We start from the raw sequence: 13,897 nt of genomic DNA on the forward strand, positions 1-13,897 counted from the left end.
GCATCTACTTTCCTGGCACTTGGCAAAGCTTTTAGGCCGTTTTGTGCACCTTCTTTCTTTTCTCGTTTGGTGTGCGCCCCTTTCTTTGCTCCGCTGTTGAGTTGCAGGTCGCGCTTTTGTTACATTTTTAAATTAGCAATTCTTATAAGCACTTGTCTTACACTTTGTGTCTACTTTATTTTTGTTTTTGGCACTGTGAACTGCCGTTAATGTTGAGTTTCGTACAATTTATTGTCTTTGATGCCCAACGTTATCGTCTCGTTATCGGGCTTATCTACTTTTATCGGTTCTGCGTCCTCAAGCTTTTGCTGTAAATGGTCGCCTCAAACGCCTCCGCTTTATTTTTCGCTTGCGCTGACCTTTCACCTCCGTAGTTCGGTCATACTTTGCCACTATGGCGTCTGTTTCTGGCATTTACTTCCACTTCCGCAGCCATTGTTATTTCCGCTGGCAGCACCACTTTGCTTGCCTCGATTTTGTTTGGACGCTTCGTTTGCCTCATTTTGGCGCAATTATAAAGTTTTATTGTTGCTCTAATGGCTTTTTGAGAACTTTTATCTCTGTTGAATTAACATTTGGTTCCAAATGCTTCACAATAGTGATGAAATCTTTTTTTCGCCAGGAAAATGTTTGCAAAGATGCGAGCAAAGTTCTCAGCATTGAAAGGCATAACGGACGATGACCAACATTAGAACGGTGCGAACACGGTGTAGAGTCAAAGGGTCGAGTCGATAATGAACTACTTTAAGTTTCGGTTTCATTGATATGATATGACTTGATTGGATATGACCCTAGCGGTATTCCTTTCTTCTGAAATCAGATGGTCGTAAACATTTGGCTTTTTAAGAAATGAGTTCTTTATCTTATGACAGCTTTACCAAAGTTCGTTGGTTTCACTAACTGTGGCAGACGTTTTGACTTCGTGGTTGCTTTCCTATTGCTTGTATAAAACGGGTGGGTTTGGTATCAAGATTGCGAGCATCGAAAATGCATTGGTTTTTTAAGATTATGAAGAAACTTAAAAAATACGGACTAATATTTATTAAGAAAGCCGATCAAAAAAGTCCCCTTTACTAGCGTAGACACCGCTAACGCGGATATAGCCGAGTTAACAAAAGCGCACCAGCCGTTTCTTCTTTTCGCTATGTGGTGCCAATTGGAGACTCCAAGCGAAGCGAGGTCCTTCTCCACCTAGTCTTTCGAACGGAGTGGAGGTCTTCCTCTTCCTCTGCTTCCCCCGGCTGGTACTGCGTCAAAAACTTTCAGAGCTAGAGTGTTTTCGTCCATACGTACGACATGACCTAGCCAGCGTAGCCGCTGTCTCTTATTCGCTGAACTATGTCAATGTCGTCGTATACATCATACAGCTCATTGTTTCATCGAATGCGATATTCCCCGGGGCCAACGCGCAAAGGACCATAAATCTTTCGCAGAACCTTTCTCTCGAAAACTCGTATCGTCGACTCATCAGATGTTGTCATCGTCCATGGCTCTGCACCCTGCTATTAGGTGCAGACGGGAATAATGAGTGACTTATAAAGTTTGGTTTTTGTTCGTCGAGCGAGGGCTTTACTTCTCCAAAGCCTACTTAGTCCGAAGTTGCACCTGTTGGCAAGATAGACGAAATTATCTACGACTTCGAAGTTATGACGTTGGAGAATAGTCGCGAGTGCGACGACTGTTTGCTTGATGCCAGGAGATATTTCGTCTTGCCCTCGTTTACTACCGGACCCATTTGCTTCGCTTCTTTATCCATTCTGGAGAAAGCAGAACTAACGGCGCGGGTGTTGAGGCCAATGATGTCGATGTCATTGACGTTCGCCAGCAGTTGTCCCTATTAGTTCTGCAGCTCGAATTATGTTCTCCAAGAGCAGATTGAAGAAGTCGTACGAAATGGTGTCGCCTTGTCTGAAACCTCGTTTGATATCGAACGGCTCGGAGAGGTCTTCCCGATCCTGACGGAGCTTTTGGTATTGCTCAACGTCAGTTTACACAGCCATATTAGTTTTGCGTGGACTTTGGAATAATAAACATATAAGCATATAAGGTAAAAAGTCCAAAATGTGGTTCTTCTAAACTTTGCGGAAGTTGTTCTTTACTTATGCTTAGCAGCGAGGACTTACAGCTGCCACATGTTAAAGCTTGCCGTCACAGTTTATGAGCAGCTATGTGCCGCACGCTCTTCACTGCCTTTATTAGTCATTTATGTTCCCCACATCTTCGCCACTTTCGTTTACAGTTCCACTTAGTGCAGTTGCTTTTGTTGTCGTTGAATTAGCTAGCGCCCTACGAATTTTCCTGCCGTTGATTTCACTTTTGCGGCCGAGCAGGTGCCATCATTTATTACCACAGCGCTCCACAGCACAGTGTCCAGCATCCAGTCCGCCAGCGCCTGGGTAGTTGTGGCGCTTAAACGCAGTCAGGTATGGCTAATTGCCCAACTGTATGCCACGGCGCGGCTGCTACCGCTGTTGTTGCGGCTGCTGCTGTTATTGTTGTTGTTGCTATTGCCTTGTTCTTCCATGGAGGCAATTAGTGTTGCTTTCTAATGCCAGCAACTACGATGTTAGCAGCAAACATTATCACACACCCACACTCGCTGAAATGTTTGCTTGCGGTGGTGAGGCAGAAAATGACAGCCTCAAGGGTGCTCGACCGCCGCCGGTGTTGACCAACTGCAATTTTATGTTTTTATTTCCAGTTTTCACATTTTCTTCTGCCTCGCAATAATTTGCTCCGACATTTTGTTGTTGTTTTTTGGCATTTGCTTTCATTTTCTTGGCATTTCTATTTAAGGCTTTTCGAAGTGCTGAAAGCAAATAGGATAATGACAAAGGATATGACAGTAATTTGTTGTAATTAACGTGGCTGTTGATTTTTACCATAAATTCGTGTGTGTTGACAGCCAAAGCCGACCCTTACTTCCTTCCTTCCTGCGGGGAGTACATACTTGCAACTGTGTGTAAGCGTGCGTGTCGGCGCTTGGGCGTCTAATTGTGGTTATGTAATGTAAATAAGATTAATTTTCGGTTAAGTTATGTGCTACTAGACAGACACACATCTCTACACACACACGCGTGAACACATAGTTGGTTAATTGTAGACCCGCACTCACACACACACACATATGGCCATTAAGTAGTTCATGGTTTAATTGCGAACGCCTAAAAGGCTGCCACAGCTCTTGCACACACACGTACACACTCATGTCTACGTGTTTCGTGAGCCATGTGTGCGCGCATTGGGACGTAACTTCGTCGGTGTCTCTGCAAGACATTGATTTGGTTACGTATACGCCAAGTGTTCCCCTGAATTTGCAAGCAAATGCTTATATGTCTATTTGTGTATGGTTGTGTGTGTGCCTGATACATTTACATCTATGATTAATCACATAACGGAAATTAATATTAAATTTAAGTAAATAGCAAACTTTGCATTAATTTCACTTTTTCGCTGCTCTCTCTTTTTTTCTTTGCAGCAACAGGTTGTTGAGTTATCGGGCTACGTTATTATATTAGTGAAAAATGTTGAAGGCAAAATCAAGTTGTACGGCTCACCGCCCGATCGCGATAATCTGGAAGTGGGCGATGAGATACTCGAGGTCAACGGTCTGACCTTGGAGAATATCTCATATGCGGAAATTATACGCCACATTTATGAGGTTAGTAATCCCGAAATGATAAGATTAATTTTCCAAAATATTGTAGTACGAATTTCTTATATTACATTTTCCGCTCTCTCCTTTCAGTGCATAAAATCCTGCACCATCTGCCTGCGTGTGCGTAAGAAGAATGATACCAGATTGGGTAAGTGCTAGCTATAAAAAATGTGTTATTTGTTTTTTGTGGGTCAATTGACATTTGAATATATTTATATAGATCTAAGATCTAAGGTCTTCAAATTTTCTTTTTTACCTCACTGCCTTGAAAGAGCAGCTTTAGGAAGCTCAAATTTCCTTCCTTCATATGCTCTAAAACCCAAAATATTAGCTTCGTTGAACCCTAGGAACTCCTACAGCTGTTGGTGCTGATCCAAATAACGAAAAACTAGGAATATACAGTTGTACTATGGAGAGAAAGGGATGATGGTTATTTATCTGAAAATCGATTCTCCACTCTTTGGCTGTATTTATCTCCTTTGTAACTCTCTCCCTAGTCAGCTGAAATATTACCACAACATGCTGTCATAATGTACTTAGATAGCAAAGCTGAGATCATTGTTTAAGAGCTTACAGCTTATATCCTGACTGTAACTAGTGAAGTCCACAGTTATTGATTTTCTAAAATTTTCTGTAAGTTTGGCGCAATGCCATTGCGAGAGATGTCAATCTTTGCTGAATCTCTCAAAGCATTCATCATTACTAGCTTGTAGGAGCTCTTTCCCACCACAAAGTTAGAACATTCACTTGTTTGCCATACGCACTAAAGCTCTAATTTACCGTTAAATCAGTCAGGCCTGCCACAATTCATCAAATCCGCCGTGCCACATTCACTAATGACCACAATCAGCAATCAAACGCGCCCTTTTATGCGGAAAGCAACTGCATCCACTTGAGCCAGTGTTCTTCGGTCTACACAGGTTTTGAATCGCATGCTGCTTCGATTTCCCTGCGCGCACATCTTCCTGCTACGCTTATCCGTTTCATTAAACACTCATACGCCGTGTGGAGCCTTCCAACTGCACGCGCACACATAAATACAAACACAAAGCGCGATTCACCTGGCTGTGAACGCGTGTGCAAAGACAAAATGCCAGCAATTAGCGACGCCATCAATTGGCAATCATACGCGTCGCGCTGCCACTGCCACCGTGCGCGCTGGTGCAGCATCTCCAGCGCAACCACAAGAGCGGCAAATGGAAAGCCTGCATAATCCATGGCAAAAGCGCAATTCGCACAGCGCGCTTTAGTCAGCGTTTAGCAACGCATATAACTTTCAATAACTAGTTGAATGTGTGTGTGTGTTTTGCGGCCTTAGCGGCTTAGGCAAGTTTCGCAAATGAATGCGCGTTTAATATTTATGCTCCCCGTGCCGCAATTCATGTGCTTGTTGCACGCCAATAAAGCCTCACCGGCCGCGGCTTGCCGAGATCATCGTTTAGTGCGCACTTCCGTTTCCGCTTGTTGCTGTGCTGCCGCTCGGTTGCCCTGTTGTGCTCCTGGTCTTTTTGCTTACTCAATGACTCAAACTGACCGCACAGTCACTGGGCGCAGGGCATTAGTGCAGTACATTTTTCAATTCATACATATGTACACCTGTGGGACAAACGTCGGCACGGCGGCACGGGGCATGTGAGTATGAATTCTCAACGCTTGAATTACTTTATTATATAGATGAGTTTTGCGGCGGAGTAAATAGTTTTGAACGACGGCAAGGGAATGCTTTCTGTTTGGTGGCGTTTTTGCATTTTCTAGATATTATTTATTCAAGGATGAGCTTCAATTTTGCGGGGGAAAGGGTGTCTCCTTCCTCTTTTTAGGCTGTTCATATTTTCAGTACAATATACAGGGTTGTATTTACTCAGTCCCATGGAGACATTTAAGAAGGACGGCTCTAAGATTCCCAGTGGTTTCACAATAAGCCTTCTTAAATCTGAGGCGCGTCGTCAGACAGGCACTCACCTACCTACCTACCCTTCTGCTTTAAATGGCACCGTGTTTTCGAGAGTGCACTTCTATCGCCATCATTATCTGGGTAGATGAAGCTACTAAATTATGTCAACATTTTTTCGATGAAATAAGTTTTTAGTCTACTTTGCTGATAAGTGCTGTTCATTTGCATGATAACGGTATGACCGCTGTTGTGTGCGTTGTTGAGTGAGTAATGAGTGTATTACCGCGTAGGTGAATGGCCTGTAGGAATGAAATATAAAAGAAATGTGCTGGATATTAGACGTTCCAACCGAGAAAACTCAAACCGATTGTTTTTTTACTCAAGAAAATATTCTTTTTAATTAATTTATGAAAGAAGAATGTCGAAATCTATACATATAAAAGAAAGTTTTGTTAGTTACACCATTTATAACTCAATAATGGCTGAACCGATTGGTTGGGAGGTAGCTTAGAACCAAGTGCTATATCTCCTTAACTAATAGTTATAATCTAAATAATAGAAATCATATAGATGGTATTAGTAGTACTATCTATGTATCAGCTACAGTGAAACGTGGACGGGTCCTCTAATTGAGTATAAAAGAAATTACCCGAATTTAATTTGTTTTGGTTAAATGAAGCTTAAAATCTCACCTTTCCAACACTATATAGTATGATACCATTTGATTGGTGGCCCTGTTGATATACGACTGCATCATCTATTGACAAAAATTGCGACATCTATTGACAAAATACGAAAAGACTTTTGCGACTAGACAATATATGTATTTTTTTGTCTTCAACACATTTGCTTACCATTTTTAAAAGCGTCAATGAAAAATTGAACTCAAGTCCATTAATTCAACCAAAATTATCTAACATCAGCTAACAGGGCGTTGACTTGGCTCGGCATGCCTTTAAGTCAGCTAACGCAGCGATGGTCTGTTAAAACAGCGTATTTTTCGGCAGCAAATACTCTCAAAGTAACAGTAACGAAAGAGATTTACTGCTGGCCTTGCTGAGAGACTTGATTTGTGGCTAAAATTACTGGCTCAAAATAGAAAAGAGAAGCTTCTTTCAAGTTTGACATTTTGATGTGTAAAAGAGAGTTAAATCGAGAGTTAGAAATGACAACTTAATTATTGCTTTGGGAATTTAACGATTTTTGTAATATTAGATCTGGTAACAAATGGAATAAATGGTAACAATTTGATCTTCTAGAGTTCGCGCGTCAGCCTACAAAACCATTAACCAATAGCTAGCGAGAGAGCGCGGAGCGCGCATGAGAGCTACATAAAAGCAGTTAACTGAGCTGCGATCAGTGGGCGCTACACAGAGTTAACGGGGAGCACAACGCTCCACTTCGTAACTCGTTCGTCGAGCACAAAGCGTAGCAGAGAGAAAATAGAATAACAATAAGGCACAAACGAAGAATGATGATAAAAGCACACGCTACATTTGGCCAGAACGTGAAACAAAAGCGAAATGATAATTAACCGCGTTGAATTGATGAAAATGAAAAGAAAGAGAGAAGCAAAAAACCGTTTCAATGCCTTACTGATTGCCGAGTGTTTGACTCGACGGATGCAATACCTACTTGGCAGGTTGGTGGGGCGTCTAGCTGGTTGAGGTTTTGTGTGCTTGTGTGATTGGCTCATTTACAGCCTACTCATTTTGTACACAAAATCAACAAAAAACGGCAATCACTTATCTACTCATGCTCGTACTTTTGGGTACGTATGGCGGTGTGTACCATACAACGAGCACAACGACGTCGGTGCGGATGAGGCGTGGAGCGCGCTAAAGATTAAGCGCAAAGCATAAGCTGGCGAAAGAGTGCGGGCAAAGCCGAAAGCGTCAGCCAGATTGACAGACTACGTCGACTGCTTTTGGTCGTTGAGCTGGCCGCGTCTGGTTGCGTTGAGTCGCTTTGTTGGCCGTAAGAGCACACTTATATGCTGGCTGGCCGCTAAATGCGAGCGCCGCTCAGCGGCGAATCAGTTGACAGCCAGAGCAGCTCAGTAACTGTTGAACGGCTCGGGAACGCGGTCGCGTGGAGTTTACGTCGTCGGTGATTTCAATTTTTTGAACAAGAATATATAGGTACATATGTATATGTAAAGAGCAGAAGATAAACAAAAAATAAGGAAAACACAACCAAACAGTGGCAGCTGCAGCAAAAGTTAAGCTAGAAGTAAGCAGCAGCAGCAGAGGTAAAAGAAGAAGAAGAAGCAAGCGCGACCAGCCAGCTTTTGGCAGCGCGTAGTGAGGTGAGAGAGCGCGCGTGTTGGCCTAAAACGTTTGGCAAATTGATCGTTTGTTGGCTACCACCATTTCTTACACACACACACTTACACACAGCTGAATTTGTGTGTATTTGTTTTAGTTTTCTGTGGCTTGTTTCGCGTCGTTTTGCAGCTAGAAATTATTCAAATCGAAGTAAAAAAGTTTTAGCATTAATCAAAAGCAAATTAATTGCGCTGAAATTGGTGAAGCGAGAAAAGCGTCGCTCCAGCAGCGCGCTGTAAGCACTGCTGGCGCTCGGCGGTCGGCGGTCGGTCGGTCCAACGTTCATTCGCTAGCTGCTGGCATGTGGATGCTGACAGCTACATAACCACACATGAGTGCCACATCCACAAACACCTGTTTTGCCATATATGCACATATATGTTTTGTGTGTGTGTGTGCGTGTGTGTTAAATGACCGCTTGATCGCAATCTCCATATTTTCTCCAATAAATTAATTACAATAAATCAGTCTGCGCTGCGCAAAACGTTTTGTATCACGTTTACTTTGTTGTTGTTGTTGTTATTTTTCTTTTCGTTACCGTTTGCGTGCGTGTTTTTTCAGCGCGTTCGCGTAAAAGTGGAAAAGTAGTGCGCGCAGCCGACTTCTAAGCTAAGCTCAGCATCGCTTTTATGTGGTATGCTAAGTCACTAATATGTCAGCAAACAGGTGGCAACGTCAATTCTGCAAATAATTCAATATCGCCTATGAATTTGTGAAGTGTAGTGGGTTGTGAAATAATTATAAGTGAAAATGTTGATAAAAAGTGTAAAAATGATAACGGAAATTTTTTAACAGTTTTTTTTTCTATATTTATTATATATTAGTGGATCCGGCCGCTGTGCTGTGGTATACATTCTATGCTATTATTCATATTATACAGTCCGCTTAATATGTCGTCCTTTTAATAGAGCGTTCACTGTATTTTTTTATTTATGAATGGTTTTTACTATCCTATCTTCTAAGTTGGTTCGATCTGGACACAGTGTGCTAAATTTTACTAAAAACGGTTCAGTAGTTTTGGAGTCCATCGCGGACAAACAACGTGACACGTAATTTTTATGTATAAAGAGATAGCTCTTGCTTCAGAGACCTTTGCTTAATATTTGCAATGAAATTTTAATTCTCTAAACTTTTAACTTTTAGTCTAATGCCTCGTTTTAAGCATATGTAAATTGTCTAAAGATCACTTTGGCAGTCCAGTTTTGGGGGAAATGATTGCATTCGTATATCTTTAGACACCGTAAAGTATATAAATATTTCATTTAGACTGCATTAAATCACGAAAATTCGTATTTTGGCTAAAGAATTTCAAGAACAATGTTGAGTTTCATACATAACCTAAAATTTTGTTTATTTTGAGTTTTTCTTAAAGATTTTTTAACCGAATACTTTATTTATTGTTTTAATTATTTGTAACAGTTATTATTGCTTTTATGGATCACAATAAAAAAAACAATGTATGTAAGTCATAAATTTTAACTATTTTTCAAGTTTTTGAATTTTTAAATTTAGAAAAATTAAAAAAAATTAAAATTTTATTTTTTTATGAATCAATCTAGGTTTTACTCAATAAAGATTTCGATGCTATTCACTTTGCAAAATGTCCAAATTTCTAACGGCAGTAACTAAAAAATTCCAAAAAGTGTTTTAAAAAACTAAAAATTTTATAATTACATAAAATATAATAATCAGAAATTTTGAAAAACAAAAAAAATTTCAAAACCGCAAAAAATTATTAGAATAAATGTTATTTCAAAATATTGGAATTACAAAAATTTTTCCTGTGAGAGAGTGGCAAAACTTATAAGTCCATATATGTATGTATATAAAAAAAATTAATTTCGAGAAATAGTGTAAATCTCGAGCACAAGTGTTTTGAAAAATATGCAAAAAATACAAAAAATTGCCGCATACGTCCTATTTAGTTCTCAAGTGCGAAAGTGTGTGCGTCGTTGACATACATCTGTCGTCGTGGCTGCTACCATTTGTGGCAGTTAAAGTGGCACGTTTCAAATACACCGTGAAAAAAATAAAATATAAACAAAAATATAACAAAATTGAGAACGCAAAAACAGTTAATTCGGGCGAATTGGTGCTTGCCACCCGCGTTCTGCTGCGATTTGTCGAACTGCTGCGACACCTACGACGCCTTTAACCAACTGGAGCAACTCACATATACATACAGCCAACAGAACGCAAAAAATAGCAGGCGCTGCGGCTCACAAGCACCTAAGAGCGGCGCGACGGCCAACGCGGTGAGGCGCACAGCGTGTTGCACGTCAGCGCTTAGGTCACACGGACGCGGGTAAATAGTTTTTGTTGTTGTATTTCTATTTGCGCACATGTGTGTATTGGTTTTTATTTGCCATTTGACGTGCCAGCGATTTTTGCGCTTTTTATTGTTGTCATAAAACGGTCACATTTTGTTGTTGTTGTTGCCGATATGTAGCACGTTGCACAATTCACCAAATTTCCTTTTTCTTCCCCATTTTACATGGTTTCTGTTTTGTTTTGTCAGCTGACTAGAGCTTAGGGCTTGCAAAGCCCACGCGACCGGCGTTGATTTGTTGGCGTTGCAGCCACACATGTGTGTTGCTGTGCTTGTGCTAACTCATTCATGCGCTCGCGCGGTGTAAGCAACAGTTATGCCGACACTCATTCAATATAGTTGAGCTGCTTCTGCGCCGCCTGCCACCGCCCCCGCAGCGCCCCCTTGCGGCGCACATCTCGTGTCACTCACTGCGTGGGTGCAAGAAATCTCAATTTCTAATTGGATTTAAACTTACTAATTCGTTGCCACCAATTCATTCTCGCGTGCAGCTAGACATATTTAGGTAATTGTTGTTGTTGTAATTGCACTTTAGTTGCCACTTTAGTATAATTCTTTTACTTTCTCTCATATTTGCGTTTTTCCTTGGGCTATGCTGTCACTTTTAAAAGCAATTTACTTGCCACTTTTTGTGGCAACAGCATTTAGTTGTCGGGTTTGTCATAAAACGAAACAAAAAACATAACTATGCGGCTTAGAAATTTGCACCAAACTTGTAGCAAAGAATGGATACTGTTTTAAGTACAACTTGCCTTGAATCAAGCTTGTTTAACGTTACGTCGTCGTTTTTGCCAAAATAAGGTTAATAATACGTCGGTGGGTAAAGGAGAAAAGAAGCACTAGGAGCATTGGAGAGAACTCTACTTCGCAAGATCTTTGGGACCAACTGCGTTATCGATGAATATCGAAGAAGGTGGAACCCGAAGTGTGTGAGCTCTTTAAGCGCATAAAACACCAACAAATGCGCTGGTTAGGCTAAGTCGTTTGCATGAAAGATGATGCTCCAGCGAGGTGCTCTTTCGACTCGAGACCCAAGGGTGGACAACGGAAGTAAGGACGACCAAGCATGCAATGGAGGGACCAAGTGAAGAAAAGTCACAAAGTATGTAAAAGTTCTTCAGTCTACTCGTATGTTGTTGTTGTAGAGTCAAAAAACATCCCTGATATAATTTGTAGCAATATTGAATTGGCAATCGTAGGATGGATAAAAATCCGTTTCGGTTACGTAGATCCGGTTGTCGTGAGAACGGAGTCTACACATCTCTAGTTCATTGGAAGGGCGTAGTAGTAACATTACAAGAAGGATTACTTTTAGTATCGACATCAAAACTGGTTGTATTAATGGAGTCTCCATGCTCAAGCCTCGTTCTAAACAGCGACATAAAAGTGAGGTCTAAACCAGATCAGGAAAGCTCTGCATTGAATCCGGGCTCTAGCCATTGACTGCCCTTGTTATATTTCTGAGTTGAACACTCTTTGTAACTTCGTTCCGTTGTGGCATTTCCTTTCTGTAGTTAATAGAGGCTTTCTGCGAGTGACCTACTCAATAAATATTTCGAGTTCTCAAAACCATATATTTCCTTTTATCTTTGATGGCCAAACTGTTTTCTACTTGCTGGAATTAATTTGTAACTCCACTTACAGCAGCATTGGAAGGGTTGGCTTTTTACTTACCGGCATATTAACATACATTCGTAATTTCGTAAGTGGACTATTATCAAGCGCTATTTGCGCAGCACTTAAGCCTCATTTGCATTTGTTTACCTTTCATTAAATTGTTTTAAATACAATGCAGTCTTTGCAAATATGCATTCAGAGCTTTTAAAGCTCCCACCCACGAGATATCATGTCGGAATTTTCAATATTTATTCATTAAACTTTACTTTCAATGCATTCGGGAGGGAGTTCCCATTGTTGATACTTCGCAACTGCCCAGCGAGCAATTTGGTGTGACAAAAAATACTTTATCGGATGCATGGGTATAATCACCAAGGATCTGTGAAAAGTGGTCTAAAGCTGATTTTAAACAAATATGCATTCAGTAACCACATATCGCCAGAGCTTTCGTGAGCAATTTTGAGGTATTAGGAAAGTTATAAAGTTATATGGGGCTGTAATATTGGGTAGTCCAAAAAGTCTTTTCCTATGTCTTATTAAACTTCAACTTATTTTTTTTTATATTTATTTCGTCAACTTTAATGAATCGACCATTTTGTTCGACAATTTTTGCCATTTTTCCGCTAGAGACATTATTCCATCAGTGTAAAACTTTTCTGGTTTCTCGGCAAAAAACTGTCAGGGCTATATGGTGGATGCATCAAAATTTCCCAGCCAAGCTCTCCCAGTTTTTGCCGAGTCATCAAAGATGTGCCCTTTCTGTTGATCAGTTCTGGCCGTTTTTTTCGATTGCTTATTTCAACCTCATCAGTTGTTGACAGTAAAATGCAGAATGAATCGTTCGACCAGACTGGAGCAGCTGATAGTGGATGATTCCTTTCCAATCCCACCAAACACTCAGCATAACCTTTCGAGGCGTCATTGTGGCTTGCGACCATTTGCTGAGTTTAATCTCGCTTGGACCAGGATATTTTTCGCACATTATTGTCGTATTTGATCCATTTTTCGTCTCCTGTTATCATTCGCTTTAGAAATGGTTCGATTTCATTTCGTTTGAGCAAAGAATCGCAGATGTTAATTCGGTCCATTAAATTTTTCCCAGACAATTGAAGTGGTACCCAAACATCGAGCTTATTTTTGTAGCCAGTCTTTTTTAAATGGTTCAAAACTGTTTGCTGAGAAATGTTAAGTTCCTTAGCGAGGTCGTGGCTGCTTATGTGACGGTCCTGGTCAATCTTTTTCATAATCGCGGCATTTGGATACTACGAAAAAAAAGTGAAGTAAATTGCAAACTCTGCCGCTTAATGGGTTACCTTACTTATTTTCCAGCAAGCAAATCAATTGCTTTCCTGTGAATATATACTTATATTTGCTTTCAATTAAATTTTCACGCACACACACATGTGGAAGTCATTACTTTGCGCTTGAGTGGCGCTTAATGCAGGTGTGACCGATTGACTGCCTGCCTGACTGACTGACTACTTGACTATGTATATCCCTCGAACATTATGAGTATTTAGCTGTCGCTGCGAGCCATTCTAAACGGACGGTCGTGCAGTACCATTCTACGACTGGTACTTGTCGTGCTGTTGTTGTTGTGATTTGTTTTTCTCTGTACCGAAATTAATGATTGTAAACTGGCGTTGATTCTGTTCACTGTGCAACACTGCGTTTTTGCTTCGTCTACGTCGAACGAATGCTAAATTGGCAGCTAAATTTTGTGAGAATCTAAAGTAATTGTCTATTTTGTGAGCAATTAGAAAATAATTGAGCAAAAACAAGGCGAATGGGCAAAAAGCTCGGTGGAATTGTTCTCTGCTATTGCAAAAATACTTTTTACTCAGCTTGTTTTCGTTTAATTTAATTTTCTATAAATTTTCAGCTGTCTAATGGTCCCTTCAAATACTAAACATGAATATTAAGCAAAGTTTTTTATTCAAGTTTTCTCTCTTTTATGTTCGAAATGTACTGAATAACTTTACGGTTGGCCACAAGTGCACACAGCCACGCACACACATGCAACACGGACTTCCAACTGCAGTTTGTTGACTTTCTGAGATTTTTAGCATATT

The 13,897-nt window shown here is 40.6% G+C and overlaps 1 protein-coding gene across 5 annotated transcripts in view; it reads left to right on the plus strand.

The window, feature by feature from the left end:
* LOC126759016 (protein PALS1) overlaps positions 1-13,897 on the plus strand; it is a 154,249-nt gene that overhangs the window by 13,074 nt on the left and 127,278 nt on the right. For all 5 annotated transcript variants that reach the window (XM_050473533.1, XM_050473534.1, XM_050473535.1 and 2 more), the window contains exons 3-4: positions 3,479-3,661; positions 3,749-3,806. In XM_050473533.1, coding sequence (XP_050329490.1) covers positions 3,479-3,661; positions 3,749-3,806 — 241 coding nt within the window. The remainder of the gene's footprint in view (positions 1-3,478; positions 3,662-3,748; positions 3,807-13,897) is intronic.

This window comes from Bactrocera neohumeralis, chromosome 5 (genome assembly GCF_024586455.1).
Source record: "Bactrocera neohumeralis isolate Rockhampton chromosome 5, APGP_CSIRO_Bneo_wtdbg2-racon-allhic-juicebox.fasta_v2, whole genome shotgun sequence".
In the NCBI taxonomy this organism is placed as follows: domain Eukaryota; kingdom Metazoa; phylum Arthropoda; class Insecta; order Diptera; family Tephritidae; genus Bactrocera; species Bactrocera neohumeralis.